Genomic DNA, 23,188 nt, shown 5'->3' with positions numbered 1-23,188 from the left:
ACATCAATTCTTTCTTTTGAAACATCTCACCTGGTAGGCAGCTGTACAGCAAGATGAGGAGAAATGCTCCAAGCCAGATTTACATTATCCTTCCACTGCTTCTCACTAAGACTGATATACTTAGACCTCCAGTTTGCTACACTGCTCTCTCCAGTTTGATCCAGCTCTAGCTCAGGGGAAGACAGAGGATTGTACCATGTGATTAAGCGTTCGATCTCAGTAGCCTAAGGGAAGCAGAAAAAAAAGATAACACATTTTCTGGAAGAAGAAAACACCCCCAATTTTAGTTGCTCCCAGTACTTTAGTTCATGTATCTTGCAACAACAACAACAGGGTCTTAGAAATTCATGTAGTTTCTTCATTCTTCTGACGACCTACCAGCAATGACAGCAATAATGTTCTTCGCTTCATGTAGTACTTGTGTAGCTGTGTACCTCTGTTGGTCTTCTTAGACATGCCTTGAGAAAAGGATAGAAAAGTTTTCAGTGGCTTTTGTTCAGCGTGTTAAATGGTGCTTTCAAACTGCCTACCCCGGCAACAGTAACACAGAGCCAAAATAACCACATGAAAGAGCCAAATAACCACAGGACACTTGTAAATTTACATCAGAGTGACTTCAGAAAGTCAGCGCTGCGGCTACTCATTGTACAGCTGTTCTCTGAATACATGGAGTACAACAGGCTACAGGGATATCAATTTAGCTAGTATTGCATTCACCTCAGAAACATGACATCCTACTAGAAATAAAGAGCATGCAGTTTACAACTGTACCAAAACACAGCCCACAGTCTAATGTCACTCTGCTGCCCCCAAAAAGCACTCAAGCATGTTTGCACAAAGCAAGCAGTTTCCTTACAGGTTTTTCAATACAACTTGACCTCCAGTCTTATTTCTTCTGTAGTACAGAATTGAACAGTCTATTAGAAACACCCAGGTAACTTCAAAACTTTGCCCCTTGCTACCAGAGAGGCTTTTCCTGCCCCGTCTCCAGGGTTTGGTAATTAAATACTCTGCCAGAAGAACATGAGCCCAATATTAAAGGTAAATATTGACTTTAAGCAACATCTGCCTATAAAATATGCCATGAAATTGGCTCCAATGAGCTGGTTGCAATCAAAAAGATACCTGATTTTTTAGATATGGTTGACATGCCACTGGACAAAGGGTAAGTGTTTATCCATCCTTGTGTAGCCTGTTGCCGAGATCCAACGTTGATATCAAGGTTGCTCCTGGTGTCTTGATTATCTAACAACACAGCACAGACTTATTGCAGAAGCCAGCCAAAGAAACAACAAGCATTTGAAACAGCCCCTAAAGGAACTCACCAGGTGGTACAAGTTGGCTGGCAGTCAGATACTTTTTGTCCGAGAACATTGCTGTCCAAAACTTGATCAATATGGTGATATCCTCACGAAGCCTTTAGGGAACTTTGAAGGACAACTTGGAAGAAATTACACAAACAATGTGAAGTTGAATGTATTAGGAAAAGAAAACCAACCAAACATGACACAAATCTAAGCAAGTCATATTTCTTATTCTCACCAGAATCTACAAGGATGAAGCTACACATCACTATGTTTTATCCTCATGGCTTTATTATGCCTGCCTGAAGAGTACAAACTTCCTATTATAACTGAAAATGAAGTCTGACCTCACATTCAGACATTCTTATCAATTGTATTATTTTCTGTTGTGCGTATGTCAAATGTCAAAATCAGATTAGGTGTGGGTGTATTTTCAGAACAGTGAAACTATTTCAGCCACACACTCTGTAACAATAATCCTTTAAATCTTATAAATCTAGGCAGGGTTTTGAACATTGAATAAACTCCAAAATAAAGAGAAAAAGAACAGGAACATTTCTGAAGATACTACATTATATATATAAACAACACGTAAAAACTGGAACTTGTATCTAAGCCTCTTTGAGATGGTTTATGAACTGCACAAAAGTGTAAGGAAAATAAAAGTTTCTGTTAAAATGGGGAAAAAAAAAAGGAAAGGAAGTAGTTAAATCACTAGAAGAAAATGACAGGTGCTGCTCTGAAGTATCACAGAAGGTTCAGGAAATCACACACATGCTTTCAGTGAATAGTTGCAAAGAAAGAAGTACCTGAAATAATCAAAGGCAGTTGAATAAATCTTTTCTCTCAAAACATTTCGAATAGTTGCATTTGGAACCACATCAGCATGCAGCAAAGACAACCCCAGAGTCAGCAACCTAATAAGCAAAATAGAGCATGAAAGTTTTGGCATTCCCAAAAAGTGACCAATGCAACATCATACAAACCACAGGTACAGCTGTAACTCCGTTCAGTTATTGAAAAGCACTCACTTAAATCGGGGTCCAATTGCTGCCACATGCCGATTCAAACTGCCTTTTGCCCCTCCAATGTTCAACGACAATGACCGCTGGAGCAGGCTGGAGAAGATCTCTATTTGATCAGAACTGCAGTACTTGGCTATTTCAAATCTCTGCACCAAAAACTGAAAAAGACAGACATACCATGCCTCCTTTGACCTTTTCTAATCTCAACCCCTCCCAATCTTCTCCATTTCAAACACCTTTCTCCCCTTCAATCATTATGCTCATTTAAGTATGTCTCCTGCCTTTGAGGCAGACAATACCATCATGACTCCAGTCTTTTCCCAAATCATGAGAACTTGTAGTGCAGAGTAGCTTAATTGCAGCCCCACTGCAACAGTGACATAGATGCAATGTTCCAGACAAAATACGCACCTCTATCCAGATGTAATGTGGGGTCACCTCTGGTGGACAAGGCCTCGGCTGACTCTCTTCGGATGCTGCTAATGGATCTGCTTCTTTCTGCTCAGCAGAAAACAGGCCAACTTTCTGCTCCACTGTCATTTGCCAGGCTCCTGCCATTTCCCGCATGAACTGCAGAAAGGAAGATAAGTGTTTCTTGTTTCAAGAGCATCTTCTTGATGCTCTTACATAGTAAAGGACAGTCTTACTCCAGAGCACACACAAGAATCTAATACATCAATTAAAATTCACTGCAATATTAATGAAGAGGCAAAGGCAGGTCTATACATCCCACCTGAAATGTTTCCTTCACATCCTGAATTATGAGGGAAAGAAGGACTCCCCCAGAAGTTCAGCTAGTAACAGAAACACTAAGGGCAAGAGCAGACAAGCCCTATATTTGGTTGAGGAGACCAAACTGTTAGACTGGCTGGTGCTACTCATCTTCCTGCTCTGTTAAAGCCTACTGCCTCCAACACCAGCCAACAATTAGATTCACTTTTGCTGAACCTGCTCTAGGGAGCAGTATCCTCTGATAGAAAGGGCAGCCAGCAACCAAAGGTGCTTTACCTATCTCCTCAACAAATTACCAAGCAATTTCCCAGAAGCATAAGAAAAAACAAATTAAACTGATTCTCAAGTTAAATACTGAAACGGGCATGTAAACTGACCTAAGTAAATTTAGATGGATGATTATCTCCAGCAAGGGAAACACTCAGTGCTCACTAACTGGAGCAATTACCAGAGGCAGCTTTCTCAGCTGTGTGTGGGCTGTCACTATACCATGCTGAATTGCTTTATTACTATTAGATTCATCCCTACCTCACAAAATACAGCTGATCTAGGCTGTTACAAGATTAGGACACTTGCAAGAGTATTTTTTATGCAAGGGTGCAATGCCAGATATCAGAGGCTCTGACTGATAAGCAGGGACATTGAATTTGTTTTAAAACACCATTCCATGAATTGTGATAGTTTAAAACCTGATTCATGAGCAGCACAGGCATCTCAGCAGCAAAGTAATTGTACACCTGAGATCCTAACAGATTTCCTTTGCTGTATCATCCCTGCTGCTGAGAAGTATCTGTTCCCACAGCCCACCTCATGAAGGTGCTCAGACTTCCAACAATACAAGAACAGAGATTTCCTGGCAGGCTAAATTAATTAACAATACATTTAACATCCTTACTTGACACAGATTAACAATAGCTCTGAATCTCTCAAAATTTTTTCTCTTCCCTCCAGGCAGGGGCAGAGAAAGAACTGTTAAAAGAGCTTCCTACCGGCACTTCTATTCCATTCTTGGCAGCAAGCAGCCACTCCCAGCAAGCAATTGCTGTTTCCATGCCGTGTTCATTGAACATTCGCAGGGGTCCCCAACACAGATGATGAAGGAGCTGGGGATCACAGTCTGAAAACAAACATTCACACAGATTTCTCCAACAGAATAAAAAACTGCTTTTCACATCAGCATGAAATTGGTGCGCACAGTATGTACAATCAATTCCTAATAAATAGCTTATAGCTTAAGGCAACCTTTCCCCCAGTATAAGCCTAATTGAAAAAACTCAAAACACAGTTTTGGTTCAAGTTGATGCATACTGGGTTTGTATATGAATAGCTTTTGTAGTTTATTACTCTTGGCTTTCACAGCCAGAAAGCAGAACTCCATTTGTTTTTCATTACCTTTGCTGCTTATTAGCAGAGCAGTCAACTTAAACATGGCCTGGGTGTAAAACTCAGCATGGCCTGATTCAAGAGCATCATTCAGCTCTTTGATCATCAGTTTATTCAGGTCAGATGTTCGTCCTGTAGCATTTGAGAACTGAATCATTCCAGAAACCTGTAAAATATAATGGGTTTTTCAACAGAGAACAGTATTTTTAGGAATCTAGTTTGGTGTTGGTCACATGTTGATTAAGGAACTCCACAAAGAGTTCTTTTGTTACTACTTTGTTAAATCTTTAGTTTTATCTGCAATCTAAGAACTTTCTGAAAGACCAACAGCAAAATTATCTGTTTAATAACCTAGGAAAATTATACCTTTTATCTTGAAGGAATTTAACTTCAGAGTTGGTGCTTAAAATAACACAGAACTGTACAACAGTGTAGGTTGGAAGGGACATCACTCCCTGAAAAGCCATTGCTGAGCTTGTGGACACTCCACACTCACGAGAAATCCTGCACTTACCTCTCCTGCATAGCGGTTGCGCAAGTTAAGAGAAGCCATGAAGTTGGAGTAGTCCTTCTTCACACAAGTCGGTCTCTCAGTTAGCTGGGTTGCCTATGAGCAGACCACACAGGGGTGTTTACACGGTGTGCATCCAGCCATTTGGATTTTTTTTCATATCGTCTCATATGTTTTAAGTTCAGTTTTCCTTATGCTTATAATCAAAATAGTATCAGGGCTGTTAAGTACACCAGTACCAGGACTGATAAAAATTAAATAAGGAACATGTGCATTTATTCTATGGATACAGTTTGAAATACATACATATTTGGATATACTATTTGAAAGACCAAAACCAAAGCATGGACAGGGTAGAACTTCTGGCACTGCTGCTCCCTTTTCATGAACAGGTAAAGAAGAAGACAGGAGAGGAGGTACTATCTTGGTTCTGCCCTCTCCACACAATGGCTTGCTGAACTGACAGTAAGGTAGAGGAGAGAGTATTTTGTTCTTGTTTTTAAGAAGTGCACTAGTAATCCACATTTCCCTGTGCAGAAGCACTCTGAATTCATGTCTCAGAGATTCTTCCTCAAAACCACCACCAGCAACAACAAAAAAAAGCTTCTTTATAGTATGAAATGGATTTTTTTTATTAGGGATTTCATACTAAAATACAAGCAAAATCACCAGAATTTCAACATTCAGCAACATTTTGCTTCAGTACTGCTAATGGGTAGCTTGGCTCAGCAATGGATAAACTTTTAACAACTATTCTTATTACATGTCTTGGATATAAAATTTGAGTACTACCATCTTTGCATTAGCAACATCCAGTCCATGGGAATAAAGCAAAACAAACTGCTAGTAATCTGAAAGCTTTCTGAAAGAGCTTTTGTTGCTTGGCTGACATGGAGGAAGGCCCTAATGAAAACAAATACTGTTACCATACTAAGAAAATGAGAAAGTTATTTCTCCTATTTCCTTTCCAGTTGTAATGTTTCTAGTTTCTTTTAGCATAGTCTTTATTCCATCAAGTTTTTTCACCTTGCCCCTTTAGGGAGCTACATGAATGCCTTTCCTGAGTCCTGGGAGCTCTTTATCCTATTTACATTTAGAGATCAGTGTCTAGAAGGGCACTGTAACAGAGAACCGAAAGGAAATCATACTAAAGCTGAGCACAAGGGCAGTTTCAGAGCTGATGCTAGGAAACAAACTGGCTGATAATACAATAGACTCTATTGAATGCTTCTCCAGGAGACCAGAAATTACAACCATAAGATAAGGAAAAATGAACTGTAAAAAACTGCATATAACTGCATTAAAGGTTCAATATGCAAAAGCATGTTTTGAGTGAATCTATGTAAAACTCAGAGCAAACATGGGCTGCCCAACCCTCACCTACATTACTAGTCTAGAAAGCAGCTTATTTCAGCCTTACACAAAGATACTGCTTTCAAATCATTAGAATTCATCTATAGAAAACTCTTAAACAGCATTAGATACAGTTTTATTTTCTTCTTACTATTTCACTTTTCAGCATTTTACAGAACAACGTGACGATTAGATACCTTGATTTGAAATGGAAAGAAATAAGGTATCCTTCTGAGTAATGTTGAAGTTCTACGACAAAGGTGACTTAGAAGATCTGTATCATGTGGCTATACTGAATGTTACAAAATGAGCATGACAGCTCTACAGATGCACAAACGAACAAAGAACCACCACACCCAATACTCACGCCCAGAGTGGTGTTCTGTCTGTTGTAGCCTGCAAAGTGCAAAACACTTTCTGTAGCCATGGCCAGCCCTGTGTGCTGGGACAAGCCCGACACCCAGTTCTGATGCTTGTTTAGGTACTCCTGACAAATAAAAAGAAGACAGTGTTTGTTGGAAAACTACTGTTTTTCAAAACAAGGCAGCTCATAAGCAAGTGTTGCATCATCACAAACTACCAGAAACTTAATTACACACATACCTGATAACAAACAGGCTGTCTTTACTCATCCCTTTAAGGCACTGTTTCCCTGGTAGTAAAAAACTCTGAATGCCCACCTACATAGTAAAGAGTATGACTCTTTCCATTTTGGAATGATAAGGATCATGTTATCAAGAGAGATACTTGAAGGCTGAGGTCTTCAAAAACAAAAAATCACCTCTGACAAAAAGAACCTTACAAAAGGAAGTGCTTTAGACTCTACAGAGGAAGGAAATGTAATTAGTTACCTTTTCACATAAGGACAGAACCCCACCAGGTTCCTTTTTTAGGGAAGGAAACCTAAATTTCAGGTAGATGTGCAGCGTCCAAGATCTTGAGCCTCCCCAGAAATACTGTTATTTGCACCACGTTAGGCACCCCTAGACAGAATACTAGTCTAACCTGGACCACATAGTGTCTTCAGCTACTCACCAAGGATTAACAGACACCTGCATTTTACTATAGTGAGACACTTTAAGGTATTTTATTTTATGAGCACATCATTAATAGTCTTTTGTAATCTTTGTTTGCAGTCTTATACCTGTTTTCTACTGAACATATGGGTGTTTGCTAAACCCATGCTCAAATTAAGTCTGTAGTTTATAGTGGTCTCATATATCAGCAGTGTTTCTCCACATTTAAAAGAACCATAATGACAGAAGAAAACATCCTCCCAAGAGGGAAACGAGAAAAAAGTTCTACATCCTAATCATCTGTTTCGGTCCAGCTGATATTTTCACAGCTAATGCATCACTATTAAACAAGCTTTGCTAGGCAGGTGATTCTGTTACACCAAATCTGACTTCTGAAGTAAATCCGTGATGATCAACATGTTGACAAACATGTTATTTTCAGATTATTTAGGTTTGGACTACATCTAAAGTCACATCAAATAAAAACATTCTAATTACCCTCTGCAATACTATAAAGGAAATCTTAAAAACAATAGAAAATTTTACATTATGCTTGGATAGCTGAAAAATGAGAAACACCACAGAATTATAATTTTGAAGATCAACAAAACTCCCACATTCACAGAAGCAGGCTCCTTACCTGCAGATGAGATTTGGTAACAGAGGGAGCCCATTTCATTGCTTCTTGCAGAATCATCCCACAGCGTGCAGCAAAATCCTTGACTATACTCTAGAATCAGAGAGCATCAATGCAATCAGTAAAATACAGGATATTTAACAAGAGGCACTGGTTTTAATGGTGTAACGAGAAACGTGGGGAGTAAGGTTGCAGTAACATGATCCAGTTAAAAGTTTTCTGTTATAATTTAAACTACCCTTGACAAGCAAAGAACTGACACACCAAGTAACATAATAAGATTCAGAAAAACAAATACCAAGTGTCATATTTTACTACAAAAAAATGTATCTAGGGAAGGATTCAAAAGGGACCATTCAGAACAGCTCACTAATTTACCTCCAAGACATAAAAATAATCAGGCATTATTTTGGTCTTTGATAAATCAAGGAGGACCACTTACCTCTCTGGCTTCATGCGTGTCAGGGACAGTTATTCTATATGGAGCATCAGGAATGTCATAGTATGGTTGGTCTTTGTGAATATCCTAAACAAAAGGAATTATTAACTCTCAGTAAGATACAATTCATCATCACTTCACTTGAACACTCTCTCCAAGCAGGAAGCCTGACTTACCAAACTTTTTTGCTAATATTTGCTCTCAAAGTCAATTTGAACAGCTCTAACAAACAGTTTGTGTTCCAGTGTGGTTTTTAGTACAAGTAATTTTAAAAATCCAAAGCCCTCTTCAACATTTAGTACAAAAATAAAACTCTATAAAGCATTTCCATGTTCAAAAATACGAATATACAATAAATTCAAGGTATATGGACACACATGCACAGTCTGGAATCACAGCTGATTCTATGATTATAATCTGACAACCATAATTCATAAATAAAAGAAGTCAAAACCAGAAAAACACCAACAAATTTTTATTTCAAATGAGACAGTTCAACAGTTACAACCCAGAACTGGAAATCCTGTTTTATTCTTGATGCTAAATTTGACTTTCTGAACCACACTTGATAACTTTCTAGCACTATTTTCACTACCTATGAAATAGGGTTGCAAATGCATTTCTTAATTCACAGAATTTAAAATAAAAAATTTTAACAATCTTTGTAATTAAAGAAAACCAAATTAAGAACTCATAAATAACTACCAAATAAATGTAAAACAAAGAAATCAGTTCTATGAAAGAAAAAGGAACTTACTGCACTAAGAGACAGTGACAGTGTCTGCAGAATATCTAGCATAGTCTTCAGCACAGTTCCACTCCACAGCAAGTGAGGAAATCTAGAGCAAGACAGGATTCAGAAACTCAATAATCATTAAGAGCTGAGGAAGGAAATTACTTTATCAAGAAGTACAGCTGCTGGAAGAGCTATATACATCACTAGGTAAGCTTGTACAGAAGTCAGCTTGCCATGGCTTGCAACAGCCTAGTTTGATACAAAGCTAAGTGATATCTCATAGTTGAGATTGCATTTATTTCATGGGCACTTTGCTTTACTCCATCCATGGCAATACTGAGCAGACATGGACATTTAAGCAGGGGTTTTAGAGCCCAAGTTAAAAATACTATTCAATGTTAGTTCTCAAGATGCTTCAGCAGAAGTAGCAGCCAAGAAATCCACTCGACTGCCATCACCAATTATGTAAGTAATCACTAATCAGTCAACGTGAAAAGGCAACAGGGAAATGAAATCCATACTCACTTGTCTACCAGACCAGATAAGTATTTGTCTGCAACTCTCCTGATCCTTTTGTGAATGTGGTTAAAATTCACCAGCAAGAACTGAGCATGTCTCTCCAGCTCTTCTTCATTCTCCTTAGTTTTAGGCTAAAAAGAATGCCAAGAGAAGTATGAAGCTTTTCAGGAAAAAACCAAGCACACTTTCATAAACTAAACGAGAACATTTACACAAATTCAAAGTTTTAGTTTCCATGTAACCTACTTTATCAGCCATCATTGTCAGGAATGCTTCAAACACCTTATCAGCAACTGCTATTACACACTGCATCATGCCTGAGGAATTGAGAGAGGTGACAGGTTTGAGTATCAGAATTACATCTGCTTCATAAACCACGCTTAACAGTTATAAAGTGTTTATGTTTACTCAGCCAACATTGAACCAAGCTGCTCCAAAACAAAACCAGTGCTCTTGGCAAGAACAAAGCTGCTGCAGTCTACTGAATACAATTCATTTTGTTATATCATTGCTTGATTTGTTTTAGTTTTGCATGCCTGGAGATAATTTCCAAGCATTTCAAGTTGCAAGATAACCTGGACAGGTAATCTTACCGGATTTGTCTTTTTGAATTGCTTTATCCTCAAAATAGCAGAACATGACTTGGAAGCGATCTTGGTCAGTTGAACGCAACACCCTAAGAAAAGAAGAGTTTTGTGGGTAGTATTGTTTTGGCATTTGTTGAATTTGCATATGATGGAATTATCACTTTAGCAGTAACAAATACACTTTTAAAGTTAAAAAAAAAAAAAAACCAAAACACAAAAACAACAACAAAAAAAACCTAAACAAAAAAACCCCTCCAACAAACAGCTTGTGAATTCAGTATGTTTGACTAGCACAACCTAACACACAGTACTGAAGGCAGAAACGTACACAACAAAATAAAATCCCAGCTCCTACATTACACTAATCCTGTAGAACAGGTAACTGTTCTTCAGAGGTGCAAGCACAAGAGTCTGCTCAGAGCATACATTACACTTGCAACACATTCATCTGAAGAACCCTTTTAGTTAGTTCCTATACAGAGATTCTATTTTTCAGGCCCTACTATATTATTCCATCCTTTCTAAACAGGCATTCTTGCACAGATGAATTCCCAGTCTCGGAATTTTCAATAAAAATACTGATTCTCATTTGTCTTAAGTGTCTGGCAATTCTGACTTGAACATAAATAGCTGGTTTTTTTGGTTGGTTGGTTTTCTTTTTTCTTAATTAATCAGGGGAAAAAGCATATCCATACCTCATATACTCTAGGCGGTAAACAGAAAGCAGATAGGTAGACATGGCAAAGTCTAACTTATTGATCAGCGCTGACACTTCTGGAGGAGGATCCAAGAGATTTATTATGGTACTCCGCAACTCATTTAATTCAGCCTAGAGATGAACACATGAAGTTATCTGAAGTGGAAGTACTATATTAGTGATGATTCTTCAAATACAGACTTAAACAGAAATAAATACTGGAGTTGAGTTCCCTGATGAAATAACTGCTAGTTTTCATGCAGCTGTATCAACGAACAAATACAATTCCTACACTAAATGAATGTAAGTTTGATCAACATCAATACTGTCCAGTTTCTGAAACTCCCTGACTCTGTTGTGTTATTCTTTGATGTCACAGAACTAAGTATCCAGGCACAAGGCAGGTTTCTGTATTATTTGGGAGCCAGACAAAGACATTTCATAAGACACAACTCTTCTATCCACTTTACTGCTACCACAAATAATCCTCTGGCAAGATCTATCATATAAACAGTAGGGAGAGAAAAATATACCCTTAGCAAGCCAGAGCATAAAAAGGAAAAAAGTTCACTTAGTATTTCTTTGGAAGACCATATGTGTTGTTTCCTTCCAATGTTTGCTGATTTTTTTTAAACAGTGCAAGTTTTGTCTATCTGATACAAAATTGATGCAAAATTGTTAAAAGGCTTCCACCTCCAAAGACTTGGTTTCTACACCTAATCAAAACAATGTAGCTACCACTCTGAACAGTTTATTAACACTCAGTAAAACTAAATCCAAGCCAGTTACGTACACTGCTGTCATAAGAGTAAACAAAGCTGTTTTCCACTAATAGGAGGCAGGTTGAAGGGGTATTGTGCTATTTCAATGTATTGTGGTTACCGTATCATTTAACATTGACAGGCACTATGGAAGGAGATAATAGAAGAAATTTACAGAAGTCACAGTGTCATTCTTCATGGCAGAATTGTACTGAAGAACAGATCGAAGTGGTTCTTTGCTGGGAAATGTGAGTAATGGAGATTTGGTGGCAATTTCACATACACCCTCATACCATTCTTCTGGCCAAAGACCTGAAGCACAAGTATAACAAGGAAGGTGGGGTGGGGGAGAAAAATAATATTAAGACTCACAAAGTTAACCAGCGCTATCAAGCTTTGCATTACTTCCTAGGGCCAATTTTTCATGCACTTAAGCACAAATACTCAACACAAGTAATCCATGTTGCAAAGATAATAAATATGTTTACATTTCCAAGTCAAGTTTCTCACTGGATAAGAAGTTTCTACTTGATTACCATTGTACCACCCCATGCGTCCGATGTCACATTTCAAAACCCATACGTAACTACGGCTATTAACCTAGGACAAAACCTAAGCACAAGATGTACTGTGCTGAATCTCATAGCAAACCAGCAAAGCTGTAACGAAATCCAACCAGAGAACTCTCATGCAGACTGCTAATTTTTTAGTGTCTTTATGCCTGTAGTTTTTCTTCAGCCTACTGTGACTGGTTTGCATAGTTACATGCACACTTGTCAGTTTGAGCAGCAGCACTGTTCTCTTAGAATTTACACTACCTGATCCTTCCACAGCAAATCCCATCAGCACCGAGTACAACCAGAAGTCACGGAAGAGCTTCTGCAGCCTGGGCTTGGCCTCCTTGATGGGTGGCAAGCGTCTGGTGAGCTACCAAAGAAATAAAAATTAACACCAGAAAACAGTGCAAGCTATATTAATTTAATGTCAGTCTAAGGAATCAATTAATGTACCTTCTTTGCTATGATTTACAAAGATAATATTCTTTGTCACCTATGAAAACTAGTATTATAATGCTATTGTTATACTGAAGAAAGTTAGATCTTGTTAGAATTATCTGAAAACTAACTTTTGAGATGCCTGAAGTAAGAATTTCCTTTTTTTTGCACAGGAATTATACCATGCTGACACAGTAACTTCTGAAGATAATACATAATGTTAGTGTACTCTCAACTGCAGAGATGAAGAGACCAGATGGTCTTTTAAACTGTGCTGGAGACAATGTCATGCAGCTCTGCTTAAGTGCAAAGGAACTCAAACCTAAATAAATATTAGTCAAACATACTTCTGGTTGCTATTGTTTATTGGCTTTGTGGAAATACATTGAGGCACCAATTGGGGATCTTTTATTGTCTGCACCCACGCACACAATGACATCAGTTCTGGAGAATTTACTATCTAAACAAGCAAGTAAAAGAGCATTATTTTCAACACTTTCCCTAAAATTCTCTGATGCTTTTTGCACAAACAGCTGCTACCACTGCAGGAGCACAGTTCTCCCTCCCAGCCAACAAGATATGCAATTTTAGATAAATTTATGTAACAAACATCATACTGTGTTATCCTAAAAAGTGTCAGAAGTCCAAGCAGTGTTTAAAAAGTGAAAAGAATAGCTCACTGAACTGTAAAGCTTTATTCAATGTGACTGCATATTGTTACTGTAAAGTTTATTGAGAAAATGTTAGATTCTAATCTAGCTTAAAAAGTTTTCTCTAAAGGTACGCTAATTCCCTTGGGGTATGAAAGCCAGCAGTATTTCAGCCAGCAGTATTTCAATGAAACCTTATATAAAGCCAAATTTGGACATATTTATAAATCATGAGGCAGATTGTTCATTTGAAAAAGAAAAACATGAAAAAATCCCTGTAATCCCTTTAAAACTAGTCTGAGTTTAAGAGGGTGAATGGCACCATGTTAAAATGTTGCTTGTGCAAGACAAATGTCTGCACCAATGTAACACTGAAGAAGCCTGACTATCACAAGCAGAGGCCTCGACCATTTTTGCATTAAGATTTCCCCCCCATTTCAGCACAAAATAGCAGCAACGTGGCTTTTACTCGTCAGTAACAGTCAAGTTTACATGCACGCTTGACTTGGAAACTTTACATTCACGAAAATTTTTGCTCAAAGATCCTCCTCAGAAGTGAACAAGTACCTGCAAAGCCATAAAAGTAGTTCAACAAACAACATACAATTCAGCAGAGATCACTAGGCAAGGGAGGGATTTTGGCTGACGAAGTAAGTTTAGCTGTGTTTGGTTTAGAGAATGTTTACTTTGGGAGATACACAAAAAACTCGCGTCAAAGTTCAGCTTTAAACCCTGCCATTCCTCTTACTTCAGCTATTCAACACATCCTTCCCTTACAGTGGCTTAAAGGTAAGCTTCATTTCCATCTTCTGTTATTTTAGGTTGGTCTGACCAAAGGCATATATATTGCAGAGTGGGAGAAAGTTCTGACTGTCTTAGTGCAGCTAAGCAGTAACTGAACTTGGGTGAAGGCGAGAACGTAAAGTTGGGAACTACAGACAGCAAGTTCTTCCATGCCAAAACAGAAAACATTTACCAGTGGTTACTGGACCGAGTATCTCAGCCCTAAGGGCCTGACTTCTGGGGGCGGGGAAAAAAAAGTCATGAATTTATGAAGAAACAGTAAGAAAAAGACTGACTGGAGTCATTCAGTCACAGTGTAAAACCATTTAAAGAGCACCTTCTATGGATCCTTAGTGCTGCAAAACAATGTAGAATTTTTAATGTGGGATAATCCCCTTAAACTGTTTTAGGATTTCAGGCAAATGAGTCTGGGGGGAGAATTTTAAATATTAAACTGTTAGCTCAGTTACTTCAGTCCTGCTACAACATGTCTGAAAATGTTTTCTTTCAAGCACTGGGTTTACTCACTGAGGTACAGGTATGTATACCTATTTATTTTATGTCTGTAGAACAGCTCTTTGGACTATTTGCTAATGTAAAAAGCATTTTAATCAATACCTTGTAAGATTTTTGTTTTATTTCTATTCAGCATTTTGCTCTAGCTTATGTTGTAAATAATTGCCTTTTTATTCAAAAAAGTACTATCAACAGAATATGAAGTCTTATTTTCTAAAGAAGTCTGAGCAAAAGCCAAGACCCTGGCATTCAGACAGCCATTTCAGTTACAGCTGATACAGAGTTATTGCATACTAACAATTTGGTCTTTATTTGACTGTCACAGAAAGGAATTACACTTTTTCATATCTTTTTAAGATAGCTTTAATTACTGCAACACAATATTATGGTGAAAAGTCTCTCAGACCCACTTCTTGGAACAGTGTTTTACAGCTTAGTAAGACTGATTCATTCTCCTTCAAACTACACATATTTAAGATAATTCTTGATTTTTAAAATATTTTTTAAAATGCAATGGACTAATACTCAGTAGATTTTTTTTAAAAAAAAAGATATTAACTTTTCATTTAAAAAAATGTAGGTTCTACTTAAATATATTTTCAGGTGAGGTTAGAAACCTGCCATTGGGATAACACCAAAGCTAGAGAAACAAAGCTCTGATTAGGAACTTACAGAGACTTCACAGAATGAAGAAAACTGAGAGCACTACATGCTGTGCCGTGCTACATAAAACCAAACTGATAAAAAATGTAACTTAAAAAGAATCAGAATCAAGTCAATTTTTCATAAAAGCAGCAGGTGAGTGTACACAGCTGCAGAAAGCGTGCACAGACACCGAGTTTACACATCCAAGTTAGACCATGAGTAGGCCAGGATACATGTTTATGCCTAACACTTCCCACAGTGCACTCCCACTAACGGTGTTTAGTGCAAATACACATCTTTCTCCAGGTTTGGTGTTACTTCCCTAAATCTTCCTTATTCTAGCAAATTTCAGCCTTACTCTTCAAAACTACTTCCATAAACCTCCCATTTTTGTTGTAGCTACAGGATGCCTGTTTTTCTAATTCTTCAGTGAATCTCAGCCTTCTGGTATGCTCCTGTACTGGATGCCTAGTCCTTCCTCCTATCAAGCTGGAATCTTCAAACTTAATATCATATTCTTAGCGTACAATAGTAACAGACTTAGTAAATATTTCAAGTGTTACGGGTTTATAAATAGTCCCACATATTTTAGGTACTGAATTTGTTACTGCTGAAACATGCCAATAACAACTAGTCGTATGGGAGGAGGTCAACCAATTCTTTGGCAGGCCAGAGGCATTATGTAAGCAAAACTGCTTTTACTTACTGATCTGTAAGTAAAACAGATTTATCCACCTAATTTAGCTCTGTTCCTCTAAAAAAAAAAAAAAATGCTGTCGAATAAGGTAACTATAAACCTGCTGCTGTGACAAGAGCTCAGCAGTGACCTAAAATTAGGGAATAGGTAATTAAAATTCAGTTACCCTCTGCTCTCTCAACTGTGTTATGTTGTCTTCCAGGTTTTAATCTGTCAGAATGAAGTTTCTGTTTCATTTGCTTGCCCTTGCTCTTGTCATAACCTCCACACTTGGTGGAGTCAAGGACTTCACTGAGCATTTTGAAAGCCTTAAAGATACACAGCCACATGAAAATGGCACCTATGATATGCCAAATTTACCGCTGGAGTTCCACAGAGAAAACACTATCACTAATGACTTGATTCCTGAAGAGGAGGAGGAAGAAGACTATCTAGATCTTGACAAGATACTGGGTGAAGATGACTACAGTGACATTATTGATGCTGCCCCATACATAGTTTCTGAAGTTCAGCAAGGAAATATACTTGAACTATTCCAAGGCAAAACCAGAATCCAGCGCCTCAATATCCTCAATGCAAACTTTGGCTTCAACCTTTACCGCAGTGTGGCAGAAAAGACCAACTCTTCAGATAATATTCTCATGGCTCCTGTTGGTATTTCCACTGCAATGGCTATGATTTCTCTGGGTCTGAAGGGTAAAACTCAGCATGAAGTATTATCTGTTCTTGGCTTTCAAGACTTCATTAATGCCAGCACCAAATATGAGCTCATGACTGTTCATAACCTCTTCCGCAAGCTCACTCATCGGCTCTTCAGGCGCAATTTTGGTTACACACTGAGGTCTGTCAATGATCTTTACATTCAGAAGGACTTTTCTATTCTGAATGATTTCAGAAACAACACAAAAACATACTACTTTGCTGATGCTCAACCAGCTGATTTTTCAGATCCCAGCTTCATAACTAAAACCAATGAACGCATCTTGAAGCTGACCAAAGGATTAATAAAAGAAGCTCTTGTGAATGTAAACCCTACAACACTGATGATGATTCTTAACTGTCTCTACTTTAAAGGTAAGAATCTGCTATTTCAATCGTAGCAATGGATTTTCTCAGTTTGCAATTCACTGTATACTTCAGTGGAAATCCCTATCTGAACTTAAATCTAGCCTACGCTTCAAAAAAGCCTACTGATTCCCTCATTAAGAAGAATCCCTATTATTAGCCCATTTTTACATTTTTGTGTAGCAAACATATTCCAGTCACGCCCTGAAGTTAGTGGGTATTGTACGAATACAGCAAATGCTTATAACATCCGAAATCTTATAGTCTCTAAGTGAGACTAAAAAACAACATATGAATGCAGAATAGCATCAGAAAGCATAAGCTTTGTAGGAGTCTCAGGCAGTGATGTATTAATTCATGTGCAAGTTATTAGTCCCATTCAGTCCTGCTTCAAGTTATTGGCTTCATTGAAATGGTACAGGTTGATTTCAGTTAAAACACTTAACATTTCCGAAATATTCAAGATTCACAGGAATGACCATAAAGAATTTCAGCTTCAAGTATGTATGTTTTCATATCATTAGATCATGATCCTTGTCAACAAGGCTATACAGGGGACTGAGAAGTATAACCAGAACAGTCATCTTCTACAGCTAAAACCAAATGCATTCACTACTTAGAATAATTCAGCATAAACCGTCTGCTGATTCGGGCTCCTTCATGTATCACTGAACAGCTTGAAGTAAAGACTGTAAGACATTCTTATTATAAACCCTTATTTTCTAATTCTTTACATTTAAACTGAGGATCAGTATTGAAATTTTCAACATTGATTTTCTGCCTCAGGCAGAAAGTTTGTTAATTTTTCAATAAACTTTTTAAACGGTATTAAATGAGCCAGGGGTGGGAGGTACCAATGCAAGAGCAACTGAGGGAGAAGAAGAAATCCATTACTGACTGTTTAAGATGATAATCAGATGAAAGTGACTTAAAATACCAGTAAGGAAAGACAGATTAGCACAAAAGGATAACAATGTTTGGGAATACAACATACTCCTTTCCACAGCTTATAAAGGAGTTTCTTTTTCTCAATTACGTCCTGCTTCCATGAAACAAATGCTCAAGAGCTTACACATTCGCAGCGTTTCATTATAGGAACACCATTCCTCTACGCTAATGAAACGTACGATTTCCCTCTCACTTGTAAGGTGTTACTTCCTTGAATAATGCCACTTGTCTCTTTAAAAGATCTGAAGCAGTTATTAGCATAAGATCCAAATATTCTCCTATTTTGAAGTACCATCCAAAAGGGACTTATCTGTATCCTTAAGTACACCTCTGATGATATCATATTAAATACATGGCTGTACTGTCCATTAGACCATCCTAAGAATTATGCAAAGTGAAACACAAATTAATTTTTTCATAATTTCATAAAATTTAAAATACCTTTTTGTTTTAGTCTGAAATTATTAAATACTTGTGCTATCTCAAAACAACAAAAACTCCACCAAAAATTAAATCGTTTTAGTACTGGAACTCGAGTCATGGAGATCAAAAAGACTTTTGGCTTTTCCTTCTGCCCATGGAGTCCTGGTAGTCCAAACTGCCTTGGTGGTTTGCTGAAAGCTGTTATTTCTAACCCTCAAAACCAAAAAGATCAATTCTTTATTTCTGTCTCCTATTCTTTTGTTTTAAAGTGACAGCCTCTTGGTAATTCTATTTTGAGTAAAACCAAACTTTTTAAAAGCAAGTTCTGCTCCTGGGTTTCCCAGTTTCCCCACTAGTCCTCCAAGACACGCTAGCTTATTCCCACATCTTTCCATCTACAATATTTACATTGTCTGCACTACTGCAGACAAGCTTTGTTAAGCTCTCAGGGCTAAGAAACCTGTAAGTATTCTCAGATACACAGAGATGCTCAGTACAACTGCTATTTGTGCTGAATAACTGTAACTGAGTAACGGGATACCTGCCAAACACAAGCCTCAAGCTCATCTTATATTAAATACCATCAAGAAACTATTGGAAACTATTCATGTTGGTAAGTGGAAAGTTTTATCTCGTCCAGGTGTCAATCTGTCTCCAACTGAGATCTACCCTCCATGCTGCAGAGATCTGAACAATCATTTATGAGTTCCCTATCAAGCAGGAGACAGGTATTTTAGCCAAGATAGATCACAGCAGCTTTCGACAACTGGCATTTGACAGGTCCAAAATTACTTTTCTGAGATTCTAGTCATGAACACAAAAGAGAATTCAATCAGTGGAGACAACACCTGCCACTGCAGGTGGATCCAAAAGACATGTTGGTGGAAGATTCAAAACAGGAAGTCAGAAAAGTCAGAGTGCCATGTTGTTTCAGATGACCCCAGAAGACCACATGCCTCCCCTTGCAGAACAGTGTTTTACCACGAGACAAACACACTTGGAAAGCTGAATCCAAGAAAAAAGTTCCCCAGCTCCTCTCTTTTACTAGGAAGAGCTGACAAATATCTCCTGTTCCTCAGGTGATGACAGTGCTGCTGAAGCTCCCCTGGCCCACAGCAGATTCATGTAATTTCCTAGATAGAGTCCTGCGACTGTGAACTCTGTCCCCTGAAGAACAGCAAGATGAGATGTTGGATTTTCCTGAGAAGTGAGATTTGTTTGGGAGTAGCATAATCCATTTTATACCCCATTCCCTTCAGAATATTAATCACAGTCTAATAATTTCTCAAACTGCTCCCCATCAGCCCGACATGAAGAAACTATTAGAATTAAAATTGGACTAAAGGCTTTTTTTGTTACTACAATTTGGCAAAGTCAGATTAAGGATCTCAAAATCACTTGCGACTGTTTAACAACAAGGTTACCGATCAAGGCTAAATTTGTAGTCTCTTCACACAGTTGCAGCCACACTGCCCATGTATTCGCCTGCCAATGGTGACCTAAAATCCAGAGTTTTAACAGGAAATACCAGTAATCTTATTTCCACTATAAAATTCTAGCTTTGTCTGCCCATGAAGTAAGAAATAATGTTCTTTCCAGAGCTACGGTTCTCAAAAGAGATCAATAAGAATACTGCTTTAAAAAAGCACCTTCTTCTACACAGTCAATAAATATTTGGGGTATCCAAAGAATCTTCACATGGAAAGATTCAAACCTTGATGCACTTTCTGGTCCACAAAATACACTGAATTGCATTTTCTGGGCATAAACCTGTCAGATGAAAGGGTCCTATAGATGTGTTGAAATCACATTGAAGTAGGCCATTAAGAAACTCTTCAGGATGTGTTAAGACAGAAAGTTAATTGGCTTGAATGGACTAAGTCAAGGTAATGCCTTCAACATCTCTTTTAAAGCTTTATGCAAAACTAAACCAGGAGCACTTAGCTTGAGGTACCAATAACATGCTTTAGTATGGGTTTCAAGTACCAGGTCTCTCAGAAAATACAGCTGTGTCAGTTACTCCACTAGGTGCAAACGCTGTCAAGTATTTTTCATCTGTTTAACCTTTGTAACGTCTAGGTTCCTGGTAGAAAAAAAAATAGTACACACCAACCTCTTTCACATCTCCAGTTTGAGTAATTTTTGCTTTTTTAATTCAGAGCACTCAAATCAGACAAATGTTAAGTTTAAAAAACAGGAATTTTAAAATCATTTTAAAACTTGTCTTCTTATTCAGACTTAACTGAAATCAACAATCTCCTACAGTAATTCCCAATTCACATGAATTAAAGCTTAATGTAAACTCTTATTCTAGGAATAATTTATTAAACAATGATCTTGGGTATTTTTATCTGCCTTCTGCACTGTATTAACAGGAACCTGGGAGAACAAGTTTCCAGTGGAAATGACTATGAAGAGAAGCTTCCGACTGAATGAGAAGCAAACAATAAAGGTTCCTATGATGCAGACTAAAGGGAACTTCCTAGCTGCTGCAGACCCTGAGCTAGACTGTGGTGTGATCCAGCTCCCGTTCGTGGGGAACATCAGCATGCTGATTGTGCTTCCACACAAACTTTCAGGCATGAAAGCCCTCGAAAAGCAGATAACACCTCAAGTGGTGGAAAAATGGCAGAAGAGCATGACAAACAGGTATCTGCTGAAAAGTACATCTTGTTAAAGTCTTAGTGCATTTTCTTGATGAGATTGACATGGGTAAGTAAAGAGCACAGAAGATAACATGATAGTTTGATCAAAAAACACTAAACCTAAACAAAACCCCCCAAAAGATGGACTTACTGAATTAAAAATGAGGACCAGTGATCCCTCAGATTTTAAATGCTGTCAAGAAATTGACAATGATTGAAATGGAAAATTCTAAGAGAGTTCCAGAATTCTTTCTATTAAGAATTTAATGTTGTAGATTTAAAATAAAAATTCTTACTAACGTTTACAATGACAAGGAAAACCAGGAGTATGATAATAACAAGTTATTTGTGCAGAATAATCTCTATTGTATGGAAAGCAGCCTATGCTCATTTCAGCACTGTGCATTTCAACACATCTGTTGAGTAAAAGCACATGTTCAGTCATCAACCCCAGACATCACAATTACGGGAGAGAAAAAATTATACAGCCTCTCTTGTGCAAGATGACAGACTGGGTGGTATCTGTCTTCAGACTTGATAAAATGATTAAAAGGGCAGATTTGATGGGCTATTCAGGAAGTCAACCTATTTCTATTGTATACAAAAAGTGACAAATCACCAATTTAGTACTACAGAAAATCTGACAGTTGAACATATATTAGAAGCATATCCAACCATGCACGGAACTGCTCAAAGCTGTGTATTTATACACATAAATAATGTAAATCACTGCAAGTGAAATACCAAATTGACAAACCAACCATCTTGGGAGGGGAATTATTTTTAAAAAGTACAGCTTAAAAGTAATGATTTCCAAGATTTGAAAGTAAAAGTACATTAAACAGTCCTGTATATTTGTGTCCTGCTTGCTGAAGACAGCAACAACCCAAACCACAACAGATACCTAAAGCAAAGGAGTCATGCAAATTCTATCTCCTCAATGATTTTTCATTTTTGGTTTTATTTTTACTAGAACAAGAGAAGTGGTTCTGCCTAAATTTAAGCTGGAAAAGAGTTATAACTTGATTGGTTATCTGAGATCCATGGGAATAGAAGACCTGTTCAATGAAAAGGGCGACTACTCTGGTATATCGGATGAGAAAGTCACCATTGACCGGGTATTTACTCCTCTCCTGTTTTCATTTCTTTTCTGATTTAACTATATCACCTGAACACATGACAACAGTAAAAATAATTCACAGTAAGCTAAAATAATATTTTTCCTCATCTTTCCTGGAAGACAGAGGGGGGATGTGGGTTTCTCTGTACATGCACTTGTCTACTCATATAATGAGGTACATGTTTAATCAGATGTCAAAGGCATAAAAAATGTTATGGTCAGTCAGGAATATGCTTGTTCACAGACCAAAACCAAAGGATTGCTGCCACGTAAGAGTTACCAGCAAGAGTGTCACAAGGGAGTCACATGCGTGACATGAAGCTGGGGGGTGGGGGGAAGGCTGTAAGCACATCATCAGAATATACTTAGGAGATCTTCAATTTCTTTTTTGTTTATTTTCCCCCTTTTATTTTTTTTGTTTGCTTAAATAGTTCAATCATCAAGGCACAATAACTGTGAATGAGGAAGGCACAGAGGCTGGAGCAGTAACCAACGTTGGATTTATGCCTCTCTCTACTCAGATTCGCTTCATTGTTGACCGCCCCTTTTTGTTTCTGATCTATGAACATCGTACCAGCTGCCTTCTGTTCATGGGCAGAGTTGTCAACCCAGCCCAATCCTGAAAGCAGAGACGACCTCCAACACACTGTTACACTTGTGCTGTATAATTACATGCTAATATGCCAGTATCATAAAGGAATTTTTATTGCCATGTTAGCTAATACAAAAGCCACTGGTATCAAAAGAAAACATATTATCTACAAGTAGTTTTAACATGAGTGGACTCATAGCAGTAGATAATTTCACTGCAATATAAAATGGTTAGTGCCATGTATTGATACAAGTGTACTAAAAAAAATACCACAAAATAACTTACATTTGTGTTCTACTTCAGTGTATAAAATGTAATCAATAAAATATTTAGACTATCTGGATTCTTGAGGTTTAGCTCTAAATTTGTGCTAGGATGTCTCTTTGTAATAAACAGGAATAAGGAAATC

The 23,188-nt window shown here is 37.7% G+C and overlaps 2 protein-coding genes across 2 annotated transcripts in view; one reads left to right on the top strand and one right to left on the bottom strand.

Annotated features, from left to right (window-relative positions):
* Window positions 1–23,188, bottom strand: part of PI4KA (phosphatidylinositol 4-kinase, catalytic, alpha) — a 57,087-nt gene that overhangs the window by 14,747 nt on the left and 19,152 nt on the right. The window contains 21 exon segments of the mRNA XM_010019176.1: window positions 31–224; window positions 379–458; window positions 1,126–1,245; window positions 1,326–1,421; window positions 1,424–1,440; window positions 2,114–2,221; window positions 2,336–2,487; window positions 2,741–2,899; window positions 4,051–4,178; window positions 4,454–4,610; window positions 4,959–5,051; window positions 6,676–6,795; window positions 7,965–8,054; window positions 8,404–8,487; window positions 9,158–9,239; window positions 9,662–9,786; window positions 9,902–9,972; window positions 10,249–10,331; window positions 10,938–11,071; window positions 11,876–12,012; window positions 12,519–12,627. Of these exon segments, the coding sequence (XP_010017478.1) occupies window positions 31–224; window positions 379–458; window positions 1,126–1,245; window positions 1,326–1,421; window positions 1,424–1,440; window positions 2,114–2,221; window positions 2,336–2,487; window positions 2,741–2,899; window positions 4,051–4,178; window positions 4,454–4,610; window positions 4,959–5,051; window positions 6,676–6,795; window positions 7,965–8,054; window positions 8,404–8,487; window positions 9,158–9,239; window positions 9,662–9,786; window positions 9,902–9,972; window positions 10,249–10,331; window positions 10,938–11,071; window positions 11,876–12,012; window positions 12,519–12,627 (2,339 nt within the window).
* On the top strand, window positions 16,187–23,122 carry SERPIND1 (serpin peptidase inhibitor, clade D (heparin cofactor), member 1). The gene is made up of 4 exons (XM_010019175.1): window positions 16,187–17,060; window positions 20,798–21,071; window positions 22,041–22,185; window positions 22,619–23,122. The coding sequence occupies exons 1-4, from the start codon at window positions 16,205–16,207 to the stop codon at window positions 22,808–22,810; spliced, it is 1,467 nt and encodes a 488-aa protein (XP_010017477.1). The 5' UTR covers window positions 16,187–16,204; the 3' UTR covers window positions 22,811–23,122.

The sequence above is a fragment of the Nestor notabilis genome, unplaced genomic scaffold (assembly GCF_000696875.1).
Source record: "Nestor notabilis isolate BGI_N333 unplaced genomic scaffold, ASM69687v1 scaffold23047, whole genome shotgun sequence".
Taxonomy (NCBI): Eukaryota; Metazoa; Chordata; class Aves; order Psittaciformes; family Psittacidae; genus Nestor; species Nestor notabilis.
The sequence above is the reverse complement of the archived record's forward strand: the minus strand, read 5'-3'. Positions and strand labels throughout refer to the sequence as shown.

Coding starts and splice junctions, on each gene's coding strand:
- SERPIND1 (XM_010019175.1), top strand. CDS start 16,205: ATGAAGTTTCTGTTTCATTTGCTTGCCCTTGCTCTTGTCATAACCTCC. Junction 17,061..20,797: donor TAACTGTCTCTACTTTAAAG/GTAAGAATCTGC, acceptor CTGTATTAACAG/GAACCTGGGAGAACAAGTTT. Junction 22,186..22,618: donor AGAAAGTCACCATTGACCGG/GTATTTACTCCT, acceptor TTGCTTAAATAG/TTCAATCATCAAGGCACAAT.